Source organism: Pristiophorus japonicus, chromosome 18 (assembly GCF_044704955.1).
Source record: "Pristiophorus japonicus isolate sPriJap1 chromosome 18, sPriJap1.hap1, whole genome shotgun sequence".
In the NCBI taxonomy this organism is placed as follows: Eukaryota; Metazoa; Chordata; class Chondrichthyes; family Pristiophoridae; genus Pristiophorus; species Pristiophorus japonicus.
In genome coordinates, this window is record NC_091994.1 from 84,869,647 (window position 1) to 84,892,213 (window position 22,567).

A 22,567-nucleotide genomic window follows, 5' to 3' on the forward strand; every position below is an offset into this window, starting at 1 on the left:
AAAACTACGACATAGGTCAACATTGAACTGATCATACAGATATCAAGAGGAAAAATAGCTTTCCTTTCTCTTTGGGTCAGTTTTTCTGCTGTGAAAGCAACCATTCACAAATTGTCTAGGGTAAAATGGGTCTTAATTTTAACGGCACAGCTACCTTCCAACCATGAACAAAGATGTAAATCATAAGTTACCTCTGCAGCACCTACCAACCCATTCGAAATGTCCTGACCATCAGCATCACTTCTTGCTCCCCTGGCCTTAAACCAGCACCCTCCCCACTGCTTGTTCTTCTGGCCTTTAACATGACGGCTCTCAGCCTTTGCCTGCCAGCCATTGTTCCCCCCACTCCCCAGCCCCCCACCCACCCTACCTCAAACCCACTCTCGCTCATTCTCGGCCAGCAATTGCTCAGCCTGCAAGCAACACTGTTAAATGCGCTTGCATTTATAATGGCTGGAAGTTTTCAGGCTTCAATTTACTGTTGGGGTCTGTGTGACGTCAGTAGGTAGTTGAGCCTTTGCTCTTGTAGTTTATAGCATTGTATGAGTGCCTTGTTATAATATGCGCTCGGCCATCTGTTCCTATAAGCTGGGATTCATTTTTTTTCTCAATAAACTTGCAGTAATGATGTCGGAAACCAGTATAATACCCCACTGTGAGCATGTATACTGCCCCACTTTCAGTCCTTTGATTGTTATACAAATGTGATTTTTGAAAATGGCCTGGATTTTGCGGTGAAGCTATCAACATTCACTGTTACTGAAGTGTAAATCTGACTGCAACTTTCGGCAACTACGCATGCGCAAATCAGCAAGTTGCTGTCCGAGTTGCCCTGTTCCTCCAGAAACTTCGTTGTAACAGTATCCTCTCAGAATACTCACCATTGAAACACATGAAATGATGTGAAGTTGCTGTATTTACGAAATTGATATCCACTCAACCTGCCAGAAAAAGTTGGGGCTTGTCCATTCCAGTGTAGGTACATTTTTAGCAGCATGATGCGTTTTAATTACTGACTAACAACTTTGGCACTGAAAATTAACTTTTACAAGTGTGGAGTCTCATTCCTTTAGATTTCAATCATTGTTGGAGATTTTTTTTAAATGAAATAACTTTAAAAAAAAATTATTTTTGTCTCTTTTAATCTCATTTATCCTATTTTTGGATATTAAGGGAATCAAGGGATATGGGGATAGTGCAGGAAAGTGGAGTTGAGGTAGAAGATCAGCCATGATATTGAATGCCGGAGCAGGCTCTTGTATAAACAGGTTCTTGTATGTATCTCTCTTAATCCCATCTTTCTTTCCCATTCCTTATTTCGCTTTCTTATATGATTGGCATTGAATTAACTATTCTAACTTACACTTCCTGGTTCAGACACTGCACCAGTAAGGATTCTTCAGTCTGATTGTTCAAGGAGATACACCTTTGCTTGCTCTATTCACACACGTCCCAAATCCCCTGCAGATTGTGCCAAAATGGCTTTCTAATTACAGCAAGTAGCAGTGCAAAAGTTAATAAAAAGTCTGTGGGTAAGTGTACTGAATGGCTGGCGCCGTTCGTTCGCCATTGACCACAAAATCTGGACCAATAGGATTCCTCACCTTAACACTAAGAATTGCAAAGATAATTATATCTAAAGACCCTATACCTCAGTGAATAAAAGACACACTGCTGCAGTATTGAGCCATATAGATAAGGAAGGTACATGGTTCAATACCCAGTCTATGCTGAGTTAACTGATCTCAGCTTTGGCAGCAGTAGAAGTGTTTACAATCAGCCTTAGTTGTCTTGGGCTTGCAGTGGGGGTAAATCGCCCAGGATTTATGTTCCTGACTGGTATCCATTGATTCCTTCAGTGTGCATGTCAGACGACACCAGGATTGGGCTTGGCTTTGATGCCCCCACAGTCAAATAATCTGCTGACACCCATAATCTAGACGCACACATAAAAAGTGCCCATACTGGACAGCTAATGGTGCCCATGGGACCGTACCCCAGTGTGATTTTTGCGCCTTTGGGAGAAGAAAGAAAATTAGAGATCAGTAATTGGAGGATTGCAAGTGGTAAGTAGTCACTGGTGGAGTTTCTTCTGCGTTCCAGTTTTGTTATTTGAATCCCATTTTGGCAGCCATTTCAGGCAGGATAGACTGGAGTGATGTAGGATATGAAGCGCACTAGCTGTGCCTGAAATATTTGCAGACTGGCTTCCAGTTGATCTCTAAACAGACCACATAGCTGTAGTATTTCGGATCTCATTGCCCTTTGTTACTCAGAATGGCCACTTGAATCCTAATAGGCTATTTCATCTCCCTGAAGGATCCAACCTTTATAATTCAATCTATTCTATCTTGAGTCTGCATGTACTTCTTTTCATTATAAATTCCTATATCCACATTTATAATGGAAATTTCCTCTGCCATAATTACCACTGGTGGGAGGGTGTAATTACAGCATCATACATTTGTTTGGACAGTTTCTATTATAAATGTTGTCATAGTAATTTAAAATATAAAACTAACAACTGAATGTATGGCTTTTCATATGGGGACTGAATTATGTCTGCACGTCCTGGCACATTTCCCCCCCCCATCTTCTAACCCTGAAGACTACACTTAGTCTTGACTCCCAGGGGTGTAATTTTGTCTTTGAGGGATAGTGCAAAGCGGGCGGTATCAGATCAACCACCCATAATACATCTTCCTCGATTGTCATTTCCATTGAAGATCCGACAATGCCCGTTTTACCCTACTGCCCAAAGTCAAAGTTGCACTGTGTGTGCAGTGTCACGGGAGATCAGCCATTTATTTCTGTGTATACATTCTGTGGGATTTCTTGGCGAAGGATCCTGTTGATGTTGGAAAATTTTATACATACATTTTTTTCTTTCTTTATAAATAGTTCCCGTGAGTGGTGGAATTTTGCCCTGAATGCCAATCTCGCTGAGATCCGTGAGCAGAGGAGGCGATTAAACTGGACATTTGTGTTGCAACGTGCAAAAGATGCTGTATTCTATACAGAGAAATACCATCAAAAGCTAAAAGGAAACCCAAATTATTTTGAAGAAGAGGTGATATGATCTTGGCTGGGAATCATTCAACCATTCACTAGTTTAACAACTCTTCAACATTTTAGGAATTCAGGGACAGCAGTTAATGTGCGGAGGTGTATGGGTGCATGCAGAGGGGATGCTTGGGGGTCCTATTGGTTTGTGCAGAGGTGATGCTTAGAGGGGTTGGGGCTTGTAAGTACATGCAGAGGGCTTACTCTAGGGGTGGGGAAGGGGTCTAGTTAGTGCTTCCAATGGGAATGGGGGTTTGTTTAGTATATAAATACCATCAAAAGCTGAAAGGAAGCTGGAGGTGTCCTGGTTGTTGCACATGGCATTGCTGGTGAAGATCGCTTTTGGTGGGCTTTAGAGGGATCTTTGTTTTGTAAAAGCTGTAAATTGAATTGTTAGGATTTTCTACTTTGCCATTCATGAGTTTATCAAGTAGAAGAAACTTTTTATTTTGTATTCAGTAACAAAGGGATACTTGGGGACATGGTCAGCACATTCGGAATGAATATTGGGAAGACCTAGTTGGCGCTTGTGGACTGGTTACTAAGGGATCAGTTTGGTGTGTGCAAAGAGATGCAGGAAATCAGTCTGCTTGTCGTGAGCAGTGCAGTGCTGGAGAGGTGTTTCTGTTGCGTGCTGCCGATGGAATACTGGAGGTGCCCTGGTTGTTGCACATGGCATTCCTGGTGAGGAACCCTTTTGGTGGGCTTTGGAAGGATCTTTGTTTTGTAAAAGCTGTAAGTTGAATTGTTAGGATTTTCTACTTTGCCATTCATGAGTTTATTAAGTTGAAGAAACTTTTTATTTTGTATTCAGTCTCAAAGGGAAGCCTTAGAGAAATCATATTTCTGACCCTATTCTTCACATCTCCCTCTGACTGATGCAGTTTGGTATTGTGCTGTTTTGTCTTACAGGAGGAGTTTGAGCGGATTGAGGATGAACAGACCTTTGAGGAGTTGAGAATCCTACGAGAGATTGTATATGAACGCTTCAAGAAGCAAGATACGCTCGCAGAGGTCAGATTTGGGAGTAAAGATTCTCCTTTACACATAATCAGGGTTTTTGGGTTAAATCAATAAAAAATACTTTTTAAAAAGAAGTAACTCCATCCATCCCTGGCATCTGGGTTGGAGGTGGTTCCAAGATGACACAGTGGTAATGAAAATCAGGATCACGTCCTTGAGTGATAGACTCAAAAATCCAATACCTGAGCTACACAGGTTCCCAGCATTCCAGAGCACTGTTGATAATTGACTAGCCAGCCTGCCTCACAAATGGATCCTCGAGGGGTAGACCTGTCACTGTACTGGGATTCCTCCCACTTGGCTCGAGATAATCCTGCAAGCCAATGCCCCAGTTGGCAAAGCAGCTGGAAGTCTACTTATGGTGGTAAGCTGTGGAGTTTTACCTGGTTATACTCCATTAGTACTCCTGCTCACCTTCAGAGGTCCCTGAGCCTAGGCTTTGTTAATATGTGCCTAAGCTCTCTGGACATAGATAAGTGGTTTTGTTCCTATGGGTAGCACTGTGCAGTCTGCATTGGGCAACCACATTCAATAAAGTTAGATTTCTCAGTATCTTGTTTTGCAGACTGTTAAACTTGGTGATGGATTTCCACATGGCTGGCCAAAATAAATATATCTAGCTGAAATGGGTAGCCCAGTGCTGCCGCTAAGTTCCAGCAAATGGTGAGAGGAGCACCTGCCTAGAGGTTGAGAATAGAGGGGCAAAATAAGATTATCAGCCCAGGTCCCTCTTCTACATCTAGCAACTGGTTACAGCAGCATTGGCTGAGATTTGGGAGCAGGCTGCCTGACCACTGTCTTAGCTAGAGAATGGTGTTTGAGATGCCAACTCTGTGTTGCTCTGATCTTCCACTCACGGTGATCATGGGGTGTTGAAATTCAGGGCCTTTCTCTCTTACTGTCCAGGGAGAGAAAGAAAAAGAATGCATACAGCAGGTGAAAAAGCTATTAAAACTAGAAAATACAATTTTGAGAGAGGTATCAGTCCTATAGGCAACAGCTACTGAGAATGACAGATTTGAAATCAAGAGCACAGCATATGGAGAGTTGTAGTGCAGTCCATCATACCATGGTGCAATGTGTTGGAGCATTCCTTAGAGTGGCTGGTGAGTGGGTCACTGCTTGTAATTGTATGTAAAACAAAAATATTAAAGTTGTCTTTCATACCAATTATGCAACTGTACAGCATTTTAGGGCTGCCTTGAGCTCGTACAGGAAGTCTTGTTGGAAATTACTAGAGGTTTAAACTGGCATTTTCTTTTTGATCATTATGGTAGAGCCTGCGTGAGCCGCCATCGGAACCTCTGGGCTCTTCATCAAACTCTGAGTGTATGCGTGGAAACCGCAGTGGTGTGATCCAATATCTGCAGTCTTGGTTCCCTGGATGGGGCGGCTGGTATGGCTACTCCCAGAATCCTCAGCGGCTGGAAGAGGGTGTAACAGTAGAGGGCCTCATGGCTGAAGAGCAGCAGCAGCGGTGGAATGCAGAAGAGGTGCTAGGTATGATGAGATTCATGTTTGTGCTAGCTCCTTTTAAAATGGCCATCTGGGTGGCTGAAGGTGCAGTTTGAGTTGACCTGTTGGAACTTTGTATTTTTGGCAGTTGTGAAATTTTATTTTAGGAAAGCACAAGAACAGCAAATTAACGTTGCATTTAAAAATCTAACTAGTGTGTCTTCCCAGACAATTGCAACTATATCTTGATGCATAGTCATTTTCACCATTAAAATAGCACTCTGCTGATAGTAATTGAGAAATTGTAAATAAGATTAGATCTAGTCAATTAATCTAGTCAGTGAATTTCACTAATGTTATACCTGACAAGTCTCCAGGATCCTCTTGTCAGCGGCTGACTCCTGATTTCCTCATTACTAAACCAGATGAGCGGTAAAGCAGTTGCGTGATTTTCAGTCACGAGCCAACACCTATGATCCAAGATATTTATATCTGTCTCCTAGTTTATTGCCTTCATTCTTTTAACACTAACTTTTGTAATGTTGCTGTGCTTCCTAATATCCAGTAGATACAGGAACTCAGAAATCCCAGCAGCTGAATGAATGAGGATTACAGAACTGACCTCAAAGGCTGCTAATAATTTCACCAGTCATTGAAAAGAAAGACTTGCATTTATATAGCGCCTTTCACGACCACCAGACATCTCAAAGCGCTTTATAGCCAATGAAGTACTTTTGGAGTGTAGTCACTGTTGTAATGGAAACGTGGCAGCCAACTTGCGCACAGCAAACTCCCACAAACAGCAATGTGATAATGACCAGATAATCTGTTTTTGTTACGTTGATTGAAGGATAAATATTGGTCAGAAAACTGGGGATAACTCCCCTGCTCTTCTTCGAAATAGTGCCATGGGATCCTTTACATCCACCTGAGAGGGCAGACGGGGCCTCGGTTTAACATCTCATCTGAAAGACGGCACCTCCGGCAGTGCAGCACTCCCTCAACACTGCACTGTAGTGTCAGCCTAGATTTATGCGCTCAAGTCCCTGGAGTGGGACTTGATCCCACAACCTTCTGACTCAGTAGCATGTGATATCCACTGAGCCATAGCTGACACTATGCACAGATCTCTCACTATGGTTTGTTTAGATTTCTGTAACATTCCGAGAGTACTCCGCCTCAAGTGGTGATTCCCTTAAGATCAAGGTGTATGATCTATTCATAGAATCATAGAAATTTACAGCATGGAAGGAGGCCATTTTGGCCCATCGTGTCTGCGCCAGCCGACCAAGAGCTATCCAGCCTAATCCCACTTTCCAGCTCTTGGGCCGTAGCCCTGTGGATTACGGCACTTTAAGTGCACATCCAAGTATTTTTTAAATGTGGTGAGGGTTTCTGCCTCTACCACCCTTTCAGGCAGTGAATTCCAAACCCCTAATATCCTCTAGGTGAAAAAATTTCCCCTCATATCTTCTCTAAATCTCCCCGCAATTACTTTAAATCTATATCCCCTGGTTGTTGACCCCTCTGCTATGGGAAACCGATCCTTCCTATCCACTCTATCCAGGCCCCTCATAATTTTAAACACCTCAATCAGATATCCCCTCAGCCTCCTCTGTTCCAAAAAAACAGACCCAACATCTCCAATCTTTCCTCATAGCCAAAATTCTCCAGTCCAGGCAACATTCTTGTAAATCTCCGCTGCACCCTTTCCAGTGCAATCACATCTTTCCTGTACCTGTAATGTGGTGACCAGAACTGCATACAGTACTCCAGCTGCAGCCTAACCAGAGTTTTATATGGTTCAAGTATAACCTCCTTGCTCTTGTATTCCATGCCTCGACTAATAAAGGCAAGTATTCCATATGCCGCCTTAACCACTTTATCTATCTGGCCTGCTACCTTTAGAGATCTATAGACCTGCACTCCAAGGTCCCTTTGTTCCTCTACACTTTTCATTGTCGTACCATTTAATGTGTATTCCCTTGCCTTGTTAGACCTCCTCAAATGCATTACCTCACACTTATCCGGATTGAATTCCATTTGCCACTGTTCTGCCCACCTGACCAGTACATTGATATCTTCCTGCAATCTGCAGCTTTCTTCTTCATTATCAATCACACAGCCTATTTTAGTGTCATCTGCAAACTTCTTAATCATACCCCCAACATTCAAGTCCAAATCATTGATATATACCACAAAAAGCAAGGGACCCTGCACTGAGCCCTGCGGAACCCCAATGGATGTAGCTATCCAGTCACAAAAACATCCGTCAACCATTACCCTTTGCTTCCTGCCTCTGAGCCAATTTTGGATCCAACTTGCCACTTTGCCCTGGATCCCATGCGCTTTTACTTTCGTGACCAGTCTGCCATGTGGGATCTTATCAAAAGCTTTGCTAAAATCCATATACACTACATCATACGCACTGTCCTCATCGACCCTCCTGGTTACCTCCTCTCAAAATTCAATCAAGTTAGTCAGACACGACCTTTAACAAATCCATGCTGACTACTTAATTAATCCATGTCTTTCCAAATGAAGATTTATCCTGGTGCCCAGGAGAATAATTTTCCCATCACTGAGGTTAGGCTGACTGACCTGTAATTACTCAGTCTGTTATAAAGAGAGGTGATATTTTGGTTTTAATCCTTTCCTTTTTCAATCAATCTTCTCCCTTCCCTCCTCTGCTGAGCTACACTTCCACAGATGACAGATGCTATTTGGTATCTTTCCCAAGTAGCCATTTTTCATTTGCGAACCTACATGACCATGACCATTATATCTGAGCCCAATCATTGGGCCCAAGTTTCCACACTCGCCTAGAACGGCGCAGTCCCGACCTGGACGCCCGTTTTTCGTGCCACAAAGTGTGCCTAAAAAAAATCCTCCGTATTCTCCACCTCCCTGTAGGTCTTCTGGCCTTCGGCGCAGCGCAGCAGGAGCTGTGGGGGGGGCGGAGCCAGGTCCCTGCGCTGAAAACAGTGCCGGGACCTCTGCACATGCGCGCTACAGTGGACACGCAAGTGCAGTAGCTCCAGGCGCCCGAAACTGTGTGGGAGGGGCCTGAAGCACGCAGCCCCTAGCCCTGGCTGAATGGCCTCACTGGGGCTGCGTGAATAAGGCTCCTCCCACGGCCAGCTCCTCCTCCCACGGCCAGCTCCTGCCCTCCCCCCCGACCCGACTCCCGCTCCCGCCCCCCGCCTCCGGACCCGACCTGATTCCCGCTCATGCGCCGCCCCCCCCCGGACCCGACTCCCGCTCCCGCCCCCTCCCGGACCCAACCCGACTCCTGCCCCCCGACCCGACCCGACTCCCGCTCCGCCCCCCCCCCCCCCCCGGACTGGATCCGACCTGACCTCCCCCTCCCTCCCTCTCTCTCTCTCCCTCCCTCCCTCCCTCCCCCCCTCTCCCTCCCTCCCCCCCCCCTCTCTCCCTCCCTCCCCCCTCCCTCTCTCTCTCTCCCTCCCTCCCTCTCTCTCCCTCCCCCCCCTCTCTCTCTCCCTCCCTCCCTCCCTCCCCTCAACCCGAACCGAACCTCCCCGACCCGACCCAACGCCACCTACCTGTAAATCTGGTGCTGGGGACGGGCCCTCCCCGAAGTCTCGGGCCGGCCCGTTCAGCCTTCGGTCCCGAAAGGCCTGCCTGAAGCACTTTCACACAGGTAGGAAGATGGTTTATTTAATCTTTTCTTTGCTTATAAATGTTTATTCAGGTTGGATTTATTTGTATAAGTATAAATAAGGATTTATTATAGAATTTAATGACTTCCCTTCCCCCCCCCCCCCCCCCACCTCGTTCTAGACGCCTAATTTGTAACCTGCGCCTGATTTTTTAATGTGTAGAACAGGTTTTTTCAGTTCTACAAAAATCTTCACTTGCTCCATTCTAAGTTAGTTTGGAGTACGTTTTCACTGTGGAAACTTTGAAATCAGGCGTCAGTGGCCGGACACGCCCCCTTTTGAAGAAAAACTTCTGTTCCAAAGTGGAACTGTTCTACCTGCCTAGAACTGCAGAAAAAAAAATGTGGAGAATTGCGATTTCTAAGATAGTCCGTTCTCCACCAGTTGCTCCTAAAAATCAGGCGCAAATCATGTGGAAACTTGGGCCCATTGTCCTCATCTGGCATCTGCACAGGTACAGTTTCCACAACCGGTCAAGGATAATGATCAGAAGTAAGAGTCTTTCTTCTCCTGAACCCAGTTTGCTGAGGCTGACTGTAGCATCCTTATTGCCATCCCAGGTGAGATCAGCTAACTGAGTTCAGACTGCAGATTGAATTTGAGACGTTTCCTGTCTATGCAGCTCAGCTTCTCACTGCCTTTACCAGCTGACCTATTGGGGACCATCTATCTATCCTGAAACTTGGTTCGCGATTGAAATACTCTGTTCATCGCCACTGGGTATCCCAATGTACATAGTGACAACCGCTGTTCTTCAATTTTATTTTGTATTACCTAATTTTGGGTCTTTATTAATGTAATGATTCTGGTGCTAGTCTCAAAAACTTAAGTGACTGAATTAGCAAGTTATTTGAATGCATGCTGCCTTTGCATAAATTGGATGGTGTGATGAATAATCGCTTACATTGCACTGGAGGTGAGGCAACTTGTTATGACTTCGCCCTTGTCAGAGCATTTGAAGAAAAATATTCTGTTGCATCTTGAACTTTCTGAAGTATTAATATGTTTCTTCATATGACGGTATTTATAATTAATCACATCACTTGAAAAGTAGCACATAATATCCTTGCATGTTCGATTAGTAAATCTGGAAAAGTCCCTTGCATACCAACTTTCTGCCTTTTGTTGCAACAGAAAGCTGGTGTGTTTTTGACGCCACATTGCACAGGTAATTCAAAAACAAAACCCGAGCTACAGATCCCTTACTGCAGTATAATCGCAACCTCCATATCTGTCAAACCTGTGACCAATTCACTTTCGGTTCACTGCACACAATGTAAATGTAATCTTTCATGATGCTTTAGGGTGACTGGGTTTCTCATAGCACTCATCATGGGCAGTTGAGATTCATAAATTGTAAAGTATAAACCCTTTTAATGTGATTGATCATCTGATGTTGAGATATTGTAAGCAAGTAATGTACAGTGAGATAATTAGCTATGCACGGTGCTGTATAGTTTCTCCTAAAAATTCAGTGGGCAACTTTTTTTTTGCTTCATTCTGTTTGTTCGAAGCTGATGAAATCTTTGACACTATGACTGACACATCGAGTATGAACACGTTCACAAAGAGGGACCATGTGTTTGTTAAACTGAACTTCCTGCTACAAACTGGGACTGTCCGCTTACTCAGACATGAGAAGGAGTTGGGTCTTGGTGGGACAGAGACGGCCTTTGTGGAACTGGAGTTTTCAGGTAATTTGCGAAGATGCTTCATTTATTTATGGTGAATCCAAGGTGAAGGGTCAAGTCCCATCATGCAGGGCACCACTAATATTGCAAAGAGTAGGAGAGAAGACAGGATAAGGTGCTTATGTGATGCAGAGCTTGGTTTTTAAAGCCTGTAGATGTAGTGAAAAGGGAAAGCAATTACAGCATTGCTCAGTGTTACTGTTGTTAAAGTATGCCAAACTGCATAAATTTCACTAATCTTGGAATGAAGGCCACTCATCTCTATTCCAGGATTTGCATTACTTGTCATTCTGTGACTAATAATCTAACCAGTTGTGACTGTGTGCTACAGAGCAATCACCCGAAGGGCAGTCTGAACTGGGATGTATAAGAAAGAAGCTGAAGGTAAAGTCTCCTGGTGCCTGGCTCCTGCTTGGGTGTGTCTCCATAGTGACATGCCTAAAATTGAGAGGTCTGACCTGCATCTTTCGACTTCACTGCTCATTGTGTTGGTGCTCCAGTCTCCTGAACCGTCCCTTTTTAAAACCTGTTTCTCCTGTCTTTAACATTTTTCAGTGTAGTAAACTTTAAAAAGAAAAGCAAATTTCATTAGCTCAGAATAGAAAACTGGAAGAAAAGGTGGATAGATCATACTTTGGGACATTAGATAACCATCACTTCTAGTTTGTGTTGTAGGAACTGCTTGAGGTTCTGAGTGCAGAAATATGTTACTGTAAAACATTCTAGTATTTGGAGGGGGAAGAAAACAGTGTTTAATTGTACCTTTTTCAGGAGTGAAAATCGGTGTGGAGTCCTCCCCTCGCACTGAATCTTCCCTGTTCTCAGTGCAGCTCGGAGGCCTGTTTCTGCGAGACTTGGCAACACAAGGATCCTTATTCCCCGTCCTAGTCTCACCCAAACCGGTAGGTGTCAACACATGTTGGCTATGTTCACGTCTGTAATGCTGGCTTTAAAGCGAAATGTCTTAACTTTTGATCACAATTATATTTTGATCAAATACATGATAAAGTTAACAAGGTAAAATGTAATATTTGTGCAGGTGGGAAGGAAGATTTGTGAAACATCATGTAGTCCATTACTTAATTGATAACTCATGCACCACAAATCCCAAATGAGAGCAGGTGGAATTTCCAACAAGTGGTGTATAGCTAAGTAGTGCCGTTATATGTGACTAACTTGGTATCATTGATCAATATGAAGTTTCTCCTCCCTCCCATCTGACATCAGTCTTTGGCTATCTTGACCCCACAGTCTGGAATTCTAATCTTAAATCCTTCTCCATTGCCGCATCGCTGCTCATCTTCAAAAGCCTCTTTAAACCGAAATTTGTAACTGCGTCTTTGACGAGTTCTTGTAATTTTCCTCCCTACTCCTACTGGTGTCAGAGCCCCATTTTGCGAAGCGCCTTGGAATGTTTAGTTATGTTAAAGTCACTATATACATGCAAGGTACTGTTGTTTAGCTGGTCTACTGATTGGCTCATGCTGAATTTTTAAAATGTTAGCTGTTAAAAATAAAAATGTTAGTACAAAACCATTCTGTATACAGATGTCCCAGAAACCATTCTTATTTTGGTCATCCACATTAATCTGATTGTATTTCCAAAGAAATTCCAACATTCTTGCATGGGTCATAGCTGCATATATTGGGTATGGAGATGTTGGGTTGAATTCAGGGAACTGGAACTGGGTCAGAAGATGTTATAGAATAACCAGACTCGGGTCAGCTGTTTTGACGCAGTTGAAAATTTGCTATTTAATTTGAGCTGTATTTAACGACAATTTGTGGGATTCTGCCTCAGTATGTCCAATGTTAGTGTGCATTTTCTGGAAGAGGGGAAGTAATGTGTGCCTACAAAACATAATTAATTTGATTTGGATTAAATCCTGTTGTTCTGTGTGATGGTAATCCTAGATTTGAAGCTGAGAGAACCGGACTGTGTGAAAATCTAACCAGTGTGTGACTCCCTTCTATTTTAATAGGAAAAAGATGCTGCAAGCTTATTACAAACATTGGGTATACGCTCCACATTGACTGAGGCAACCAGTTTGCATCCAGGTGAGGCACTATGCCGGAGTATTTATTTTCCTTTTATTACTGAGAAATGTAGGTGAAGGCCATTTACATTCAAGAACTAGCTTCAAGGAATGGCCATTTGAGCCTAGTCCAGGAATGCTTCTATGAATCTGTCTCCCATCCTGAGTCATCATCTCCCCGAAGGAGGGGGAAGGAGAGAAAATCCAAGAGGGAAATAAATACAGGAGGACTCTGACCTGGGAGTAAAGTCAGTTAAAACAAAAAGAAAGTATTTGTTCTGTTTTATTTTTTAACTGTGTACAGTTATTTTCAAGGATGGAGTACTGCGAATGTCTGACCGCATGCAGGCAAAGGAACCATTGGGGATGTTGAGTGTCTTCAATATCCAGAATGTTGTACCTTGTGGTTCAATAGAGTATGTTCCTTTATAGCCACTTTCCATGATAAGAAAAGTTGTGAACATCATATAGCCCAAGGCATGGACTTTTTGGGGGGAATGGTCTAATTGTGCTTGTTATACTTTACAGCTTTTGGTTCTCCATGTAAGATGCCACCTGTGTTTGAAATGATTTATGAGAAAAATCCGGTTCGGAGTAACTACGAGAGGAGATTGGAAGTCAGCACTCGACCCCTCAACATCATCTACAACCCCCTAGTTATCAAGAAAGTTGCAGATTTCTTCTACAAGGGCAAAGTGCATACCTCAGGTCAGGGGAAAAGAAATAAATTCAAAAGTAATTCCCAATGGGCAGATAAAGGATTATTTTTATAATATCTTTCACATTTTCCAACAGAGTCACCACTTGCACTTGTAATTGAGAGCTGCAATTGGCTGCAGCATCTCTGAGCTACTTCCCACTCCTAGGCATGGATAGCACCAGGCTTAAGACATGTGGATGCTAACAACACCCAACTCTCCCCCCTCCACCACCATCTCTCCTGACCCTCCACTGCCTCTTTGTTGTCAGACTGCTTGTCCGACATCTAGTTTTGGTTGAGCCACAATTTCTTTCAACTAAATCTGGTAAGATCAAAGCCAAATTATCTTTGGCCCCAGACACAAACTTTGTACCCTTACCACCAATTCCACCCCTCTCCTCTCTCCCTCTTTCAGGCAATCTTAGCTTCCTATTCGCCCCTGAGCTGAGTTTCCAACCCCATATTCTCTCTGTTGCAAAGACCACCTATTTCCACCTCTAACACTCCTGCTTCTGCCCTTGCCTCAGCCCATCTGCTGCTGAAGCCCTCATTAATACCATTGTCACCTCCAGACTCAACTATTCCAATGCTCTCCTTGTTAGCCTCTCGCACTCCACCCTTCGTAAACTTCAGCTCATCCAAATCTCTGCTGACTGTATCCTATCCCGCACCAAGTCCCGCTCACCCATCACCTTGTTTTCAATGAATTATATCGGCTCCTGGTCCTCCAATGCCTCATTTTAAATTCTCATTTATGTGTTTAAATACCTTCATGACCTATTGCTGTTACCTCTTCCAACTCGACAATCCAACCTCATACTCTCTGTTCAAACCCTGGCCTCTTATTTCTCCCTTCACCCCAATATTGGCCATGCCTTCAGCTGTCTAGGGGCCCACACTGTGGAATTCCCTCCTTTAAGACTCTGCTTAAAACCCATCTCTTCGACCAAGGTTTCTATTGCCTTTCCTAATACCTCCTTTAGCTCAGTGCCCATTGCTTTTTTACGCCTGTGAAGCGCTGCTGAAGATTTTTTCTATATTAAAGATGTTATATAAATGCAAGTAGTTCTTGTAACCATCCTTGGTTATCATCATCATAGGCAGTCCTTCGGAATTGAGGAAGACTTGCTTCCACTCTAAAAATGAGTCTTTAGGTGGCTGAGCAGTCCAATACGAGAACCACAGTCCCTGTCACAGGTGGGACAGAGGGAAAGGGTGGGTGACTGGTTTGCCGCACGTACTTTCCGCTGCCTGTGCTTGATTTCTGCATGCTCTCGGCGATGAGACTCGAGGTGCTCAGCGCCCTCCCGGATGTACTTCCTCCACTTAGGGCGGTCTTTGGCCAGGGACTCCCAAGTGTCAGTGGGGATGTTGCACTTTATCAGGGAGGTTTTGAGGGTGTCCTTGTAATGTTTCCTCTGCTCACCTTTGGCTCGTTTGCCGTGAAGGAGTTCCGAGTAGAGCGCTTGCTTTTGGAGTCTCGTATCTGGCATGCAAATAATGTGGCCTGCCCAGCAGAGCTGATCAAGTGTGGTCAGGGCTTCAATGCTGGGGATGTTGGCCTGGTTGAGGACGCTAACATTGGTGCATCTGTCCTCCCAGGGGATTTGCAGGATCTTGCGGAGACGTCGTTGGTGGTATTTCTCCAGCGATGGTTATAGCTTGTTAACAGTTGCTGTGATTTGTAAACAACGGCCACTTGGGTGAAGTTATGTAGGATTTCCAGCACCTGAAGGACCATACCCCAACGAGGAGTCCACACTCGGGGGGGGGGGGGGGGGGGGGTGAAAATGTGGTATAAAAAGATTATATTTTAGACTATTCATTAAGTATGTTTTTATATTTGGTCTTGAGAGAGTAATGTTCTTGCGCCTGGTCCCCGTGCTTACATTGCTTAAGAATAGGGCAGCAGGTTCGAATAAGGTAAATGGGGGAAGCCAGGATACAGATAAAACTCTCCCAGGCCCTGAGCTGCAGAAGCAGCAAATGGATGGTTTAAAATAGCTATGGAGGGCAAGGTCTTCTGATAATTCCCAAATTAGGTCCATTTGGAATAAAGCTTATCATGTGGATATTTGTCTTTTGTATTTCCAAGAAAATCACAGTGCTGTTTTTTAAAATGTTCTTAGTCTAATATGTAGGATCTGGAGCTGCAGGTTTTCCGTTTGAAGTTAGGTTATGGATTGATTTTCTTTCACTTTGGTAGGCTTTGGCTACCAATCAGAACTCGAGCTCCGGGTGGCAGAAGCTGCCAGAAGGCAATACAATAAGCTGAAAATGCAAACGAAGGCTGAGATCAGACAAACCATCGACCAGCTGCTGGTGGGAGAATTCATTGTAAGTTGGACAGTTCCATTCTGCATAGTTGGGCCACACCATATAATTTTCAGAAATTTACTGCACTAATTCTTAATGGAAGTGTATCATTTAAGTAATTACTTGCACTCTTGCTCCACCTGAATTGCAAATACACTGCCTCACAAACTCTTCACATTAGCTTCATCGTGATTAAGGGGTAAATTTTACGATTTAGAGCATCACGCAGCATACTTCGTCAATGGGAGTGGATATTTGGAATCCGTGACCTACGCCACTGCCTGTCCATTGAAATCAATGGACGAAAAATTGTGTCATCGGTGAATCAGGCTTGATGGTCTCATGTCTAATTTTCCAATATGCACTATTGTGCAAAGCTCTGCTCCAGGAGCACTAAATTGTAAAATTTACCCCAATCATCACCCTCTATCTCAATGCTTTTGAAGGACCTCAAAACTGGGGAATCATTTATCTCTTTTCCTTTTCTTCTACAATCTACAGACTTAAAACCCAAGCTGAGTATTACTTATTCACCAATTTACTTCACCTTTTTGAATCTTTCCAACCTCGATGGTGTCTTGGACTTCCATTTTGGTTTCTCTATAATTGTTTTTATCACATACAGGAATGCTGTGTAATGTACTTAGGGCTGCCAACTCTGGTTTGACGTAATCCCGGAGGCCTGATCATGTGACGTCTGATCACACAACATCCGATCACATGACATCTGCCTGCAGTTTGCAAATGTTACTGAATTATTGCCCCATAGTTTTTAATGCAACCTGCACAAGTCTTTGTTTCTGATTTCAAAACTCAGGCATTGATTACACGAGAGTCAATACTTTGGACCTAGCAGCTGAGATAATAAAATTATCTTTTAAAATCAGATAGTTTTCTCAGTTAATCAGGCTGTTCAGTGTCAATGTTATGCTGAATATATATCTTTATATTCAGAGCAGGATTAACATTCTTGGCCATGATTTTAATAGTTAAAAATTAAGTGGTCATCAAACCACTTCAGAAATGCAAAATGAGCACCTTTGCAGGTGAGAAACATAGAAACATAGAAATTAGGTGCAGGAGCAGGCTATTCGGCCCTTCAAGCCTGCACCGCCATTCAGTATGATCCTGGCTGATCATTCAACCTCAGTATCCCTTTCCTGCTTTCTCTCCATACCCCTTGATCCCTTTGGCTGTAAGGGCCACATATAACTCCCTTTTGAATATATCTAACGAACTGGCCTCAACAACTTTCTGCGGTAGAGAATTCCACAGGTTAACCACTCTGAGTGAAGAAGTTTCTCCTCATCTCGGTCCTAAATGGCTTACCACTTATCATTAGACTGTGACCCCTGGTTCTGGAACTCCCCAGCAACGGAACATTCTTTCTGCCGCTAACCTGTCCAATCCCATCAGAATTTTATATGTTTCTATAAGATCCCCTCTCATTCTTCTAAACTCAAGTGGATACAAGCCCAGTTGATCCAGTCTCTCCTCATGTCAGTCCTGCCATCCCGGGAATCAATCTGGTGAACCTTCGCTGTACTCCCTCAATATCAAGAATGTCCTTCCTCAGATTAGGAGACCAAAACTGAACACAATATTCCAGGTGTGGCCTCACCAAGGCTCTGTACAACTGCAGTAAAACCTCCCTGCTCCTATACTCAAATCCTCTAGCTATGAAGGCCAACATGCCATTTGCCTTCTTCACCACCTGTTGTACCTGCGTTCCAAACTTCAATGACTGATGTACCATGACACCCAGGTCTCGTTGCACCTCACCGTTTTCTAATCTGTCACCATTCAGATAATATTCTATCTTCCTGTTTTTGCCACCAAAGTGAATAACCTCACATTTATCCACATTATACAGCATCTGCCATGCATTTGCCCACTCACCTAACCTGTCTAAATCACCCTGCAGCCTCTTAGCATCCTCCTCACAGCTCACACCGCCACCCAGCTTAGTGTCATCTGCAAACTTGGAGATATTACATTCAATTCCTTCATCTAAATCATTGATGTATATTGTAAATAGCTGGGATCCCAGCACTGAACCCTGTGGCGCCCCACTGGTCACTGCCTGCCATTCTGAAAATGACCCGTTTATTCTGACTCTCTGCTTCCTGTCTGCCAACCAGTTCACTACCCAATACCATGTGCTTTAATTTTGCACACTAATCTCTGTGTCGGACCTTGTCAAAAGCCTTTTGAAAGTCTAAATACACCACATCCACTGGTTCTCCCTTGTCCACTCTACTAGTTACATCCTCAAAAAATTCTAAAAGATTTGTCAAGCATGATTTCCCTTTCATAAATCCATATTGACTTGGACCGATCCTGTCACTGCTTTCCAAATGCACTGCTATTTCATCTTTAATAATTGATTCCAACATTTTCCCCACCACCGATGTCAGGCTAACCGGTCTATATTTCCCTGTTTTCTCGCTCCCTCCTTTTTTAAAAAAAAAGTGGTGTTACATTAGCTTCCCTCCAGTCCATAGGAACTGATCCAGAGTCAATAGAATGTTGGAAAATCATCACCAAAGCATCCACTATTTCTAGGGCCACTTCCTTAAGTACTCTGGGATGCAGCCTATCAGGCCCTGGGGATTTATCGGCCTTCACTCCCATCAATTTCCCTAACACAATTTCCTGACTAATAAGAATTTCCTTCAGTTACTCCTTTTCGCTAGACCCTCGAACCCATAGTATTTCCGGAAGGTTATTTGTGTCTTCCTTAGTGAAGACAGATCCAAAGTATTTGTTCAATTGGTCTGCCATTTCTTTCTTCCCCATTATAAATTCACCTGATTCTGACTGCAAAGGATTGGTCTTCACTAATCTTTTTCTCTTCACATATCTATAGAAGCTTTTGCAGTCAGTTTTTATGTTCCCTGCAAGCTTCCTCTCATACTTTATTTCCCCCTCCTAATTAGACCCTTCGTCCTCCTCTGCTGAAGTCTACATTTCTCCCAGTCCTCAGGTTTGCTGCTTTTTCTCACCAATTTATATGCCTCTTGGATTTAACACTATCCCTAATTTCCCTTGTTAGCCACGGTTGAGCCACCTTCCCTTTTTTATTTTTACTCCAGACAGGGATGTACAATTGTTGAAGTTCATCCATGTGATCTATAAATGTCTGCCATTGCCTATCCACTGTCATCCCTTTAAGTATCATTTGCCAGTCTATCTTAGCCAATTCACATCTCATACCATCGAAGTTACCTTTCTTTAAGTTCAGCACCCTAATCTCTGAATTAACTGTGTCACTCTCCATCTTAATAAAGAATTCTACCATATTATGGTCACTCTTCCCCAGGGGGCCTCGCACAACAAGATTGCTAATTAGTCCTCTCTCATTACACAGCACCCAGTCTAGGATGGCCAGCTCTCTAGTTGGTTCCTCAACATATTGGTCTAGAAAGCCATCCCTAGTACACTCCAGGAAATCCTCCTTCACCACATTGCTACCAGCTTGGTTAGCCCAATCTATAATGTAGATTAAAGTTGCCCATGATAACTGCTGTTCCTTTATTGCATGCATCCCTAATTTCTTGTTTGATGCCATCCCCAACCTCACTACTACTGTTTGGTGGTCTGTACACAACTCCCACTAGCGTTTTCTGCCCTTTGATATTCCGCAGCGAGTTGCAGATTGGCCAGAGTTCTCGTGGTAAGGTTGAAAAAATCCTATAGTCTAACTCAAACTTTCTCAGCAAAAACTGAAATTAGCATTTATATTTGTTGTTAAAGTAATATAAAAATGGCAAGATTAATTCCTAATTTCTAAAAATGGAAAACATTCTGTTAAATTGCTAATAAAATCTCAACAAAATAACATTTTCAAAGATTTCAGGGGTTTTCTCTCCCACATCGACCTCATGTAGTCAGTCACTGGCATAAGAAGACATTTCAGGGAAATGATGGCCAGCTTTATCATTCAGATATCACAGCACCTAAAACAGTCTGATCTTTTCTAAATGCCAGCTAATTTGCCCATTGAAGAAAAAACATTTACCTTTTTTCAAAGAATAAATATAAATGCTCTCGTTCTTGAAATGCAACATTTTCCTATGATATGCAAAGTTTTAACTGATTGCTTATTCTCTGCGAACAGAGTGGCTGTTGACTGAAGAACAACAACAGGCTAAATTCACTAGATGCATACTTGTGTATCTCTGCGAACAGAGTGGCTGTTGACTGAAGAACAACAACATGCTAAATTCACTGTAGATGCATACTTGTGTAGTGTAAAGTCTGAGATAATGATTAAATATGGAGAAAGAAAAAAACGCTTTATCTACCATAATTATAACAAATTACCTGTGTAATATTGCATTTTAGTCCATACTAAAGGGCCCCTTCTGTGGCTGCACTCCGGTTTCCACTAAAGTGGATAGGACATATTCTAGTAGGCAGTTCATTCTGTGTAGAGACAGCCACCATTAGAGCCCATAATCACTGAACTGATCCTATACGATCGGGCCAGGAAGAATCTCATTTGGTGCAAGGAATCGATAGATTGAATTAAATATTACTGTGGGCTCGCTGGCTGCATTTCAGCCAGCCTCTGACCCACGAGAAGTGAAAGTGGATCGGCGCAAACCACGAATACAAAGTACTTTTCTCCCGGGTTGTCTGCAGCAGGGCCCAATCTGGGAGACTCCTGGACAATCGGGGGATTGACAGCCGCAAATATACTTCGGAAGAGCATACAAAGAATTGGATATTAAATTATTAATCCGCTTGAAATTTCCATCATTATTGATACTGTCAGTAAGGTTTCAGCAGCGGGAAATGGGAGGTATCTAAAGAACTTAAAATGCCAAATTAATTTTTTCTTTCGGTAGGAAAATGACAAACGCTGGATGATGAAATTAGATATCTCGGCTCCTCAGGTGATTTTTCCAGATGATTTCAAATCCCCAGATTCTGTGCTGGTAGTTGTCGATCTGGGCCGAATTCTGCTGACGAATTTCGGAGGTAATTTCTCTTCAGTCAAGAGATCGTGAACCACAGTATCTAATAAGAATGGTCCTTATAAGAATAATTTGAAGTCCATAATGACATTGTGTACAAATGCTGAATTAACAGGTTACTTTGGTTGTTCAGTTCTACACTAGACCACTGCATCTGTTTCCATATTACAGCCATGTCTCCATTAAGTCTGTGTAAGCACACCAGTGTCAATTTAACATAAGTGCAAAGACTGGTGGATTTAGCAACAATAAATTTTGGTCACTATCTGAAAGAACAAGATGGGTGAACTTTTGTCAGAGTTGCTCCATTGAAGGTTGCACCTGAAACGATAACCTGTCTTTCTTTGAGATGCTTATCTGTTGTGGCTGTACATTTGCAGCATTTTCAGCTTTTATTTATGGTTTTTCAGCAATCACGATTTTCTTTTAACCATCGCTTTAAACGGTGTAAATTTCAAATTTGCAGTTGTGGCACTGTTTGGAAGAGATCAATAAATGTTATTTTTTTATATCTAATTTTTTTTGTTGGGAAATTTTCTTTCTCCCTGCAGTTAGAGTTTTTCTATAAAGTGTTACCCATGGCCTAAAGAATGGGCCGAAGACCTGCTTCTAAGCTTCCCTTAGTGTTGCTTGGATATCTTAATTATTATTATTGTTATACCTGTACCTAGCCTTACCCAGGACAGGCTAGCTTTTGTTTTGCTTATCCTCTCCCCTCAATTGTTCTCTCTTAACAGTGCTTACTCATTCTGGGTTTATTTCTGTGGGTGTTGGCTGCCCTTTGGTACCTCACCCAAAGTGGCCATTCTTCATGAGCGAGCCCAGATAGTGGCTTCACGTCTGAACCTAATCAAGAACCGGGACTCTGGTTGATTAACTTCCTCCCTCCATGTGCACCCCTGCCCCAACTGATTATTTTGACTCTTGCTCCTATCCAAACTGAAATTGGCTAACTCAACATACAATGGGAATTGAATTTGGGACCTTCCTGCTCTCTTAATCTGTTCACGGTGAGAAGGACATTTATCAATTGAGCCAGAAGGGCAACCAAAGTTAGAATAGCTGAGATCAGACACATAGAAACATAGAAAATAGGTGCAGGAGTGTGCCATTCGGCCATTCGAGCCTGCACCACCATTCAATAAGATCATGGCTGATCATTCGCCTCAGTATTCTTTCCTGCTTTCTGTCCATGCCCCTTGATTCCTTTAGCCGTAAGGACCATATCTAACTCCCTCTTGAATATATCCAATGAACTGGCATCAACAACTCTCTGCGGTAGGGATTTCCACAGGTTAACAACTCTCTGAGTGAAGAAGTTTCTCCTCATCTCGGTCCTAAATGGCTTACCCCTTATCCTTAGACTGTGTCCTCGGGTTCTAGACTTCCCCAACATCGGGAACATTCTTCCTGCATCTAACCTGTCCAGTCCCGTCAGAATTTTATATATACATACCCAATGGGGGAAATCTATGGTTGAATCCACAGACACTACTCTGCAGCACAGTGTGTGATAGGTCCTTAGATCTTCCAGAATTAGAGGCAAAGCAGATTGTCCAGACAACAGATTAGTAATGTTTTAATAATGTCAATTATAGCAGAGAACAAAAAATGAACC

At 43.1% G+C, this 22,567-nt stretch overlaps 1 protein-coding gene across 7 annotated transcripts in view; it reads left to right on the forward strand.

Annotated features, from left to right (window-relative positions):
• vps13d (vacuolar protein sorting 13 homolog D) overlaps nucleotides 1-22,567 on the forward strand; it is a 270,295-nt gene that overhangs the window by 26,525 nt on the left and 221,203 nt on the right. For all 7 annotated transcript variants that reach the window (XM_070860204.1, XM_070860201.1, XM_070860202.1 and 4 more), the window contains exons 9-17: nucleotides 2,902-3,070; nucleotides 3,976-4,077; nucleotides 5,364-5,586; nucleotides 10,739-10,918; nucleotides 11,687-11,817; nucleotides 12,898-12,973; nucleotides 13,480-13,659; nucleotides 15,858-15,988; nucleotides 20,821-20,953. In XM_070860204.1, the coding sequence (XP_070716305.1) occupies nucleotides 2,902-3,070; nucleotides 3,976-4,077; nucleotides 5,364-5,586; nucleotides 10,739-10,918; nucleotides 11,687-11,817; nucleotides 12,898-12,973; nucleotides 13,480-13,659; nucleotides 15,858-15,988; nucleotides 20,821-20,953 (1,325 nt within the window). The remainder of the gene's footprint in view (nucleotides 1-2,901; nucleotides 3,071-3,975; nucleotides 4,078-5,363; nucleotides 5,587-10,738; nucleotides 10,919-11,686; nucleotides 11,818-12,897; nucleotides 12,974-13,479; nucleotides 13,660-15,857; nucleotides 15,989-20,820; nucleotides 20,954-22,567) is intronic.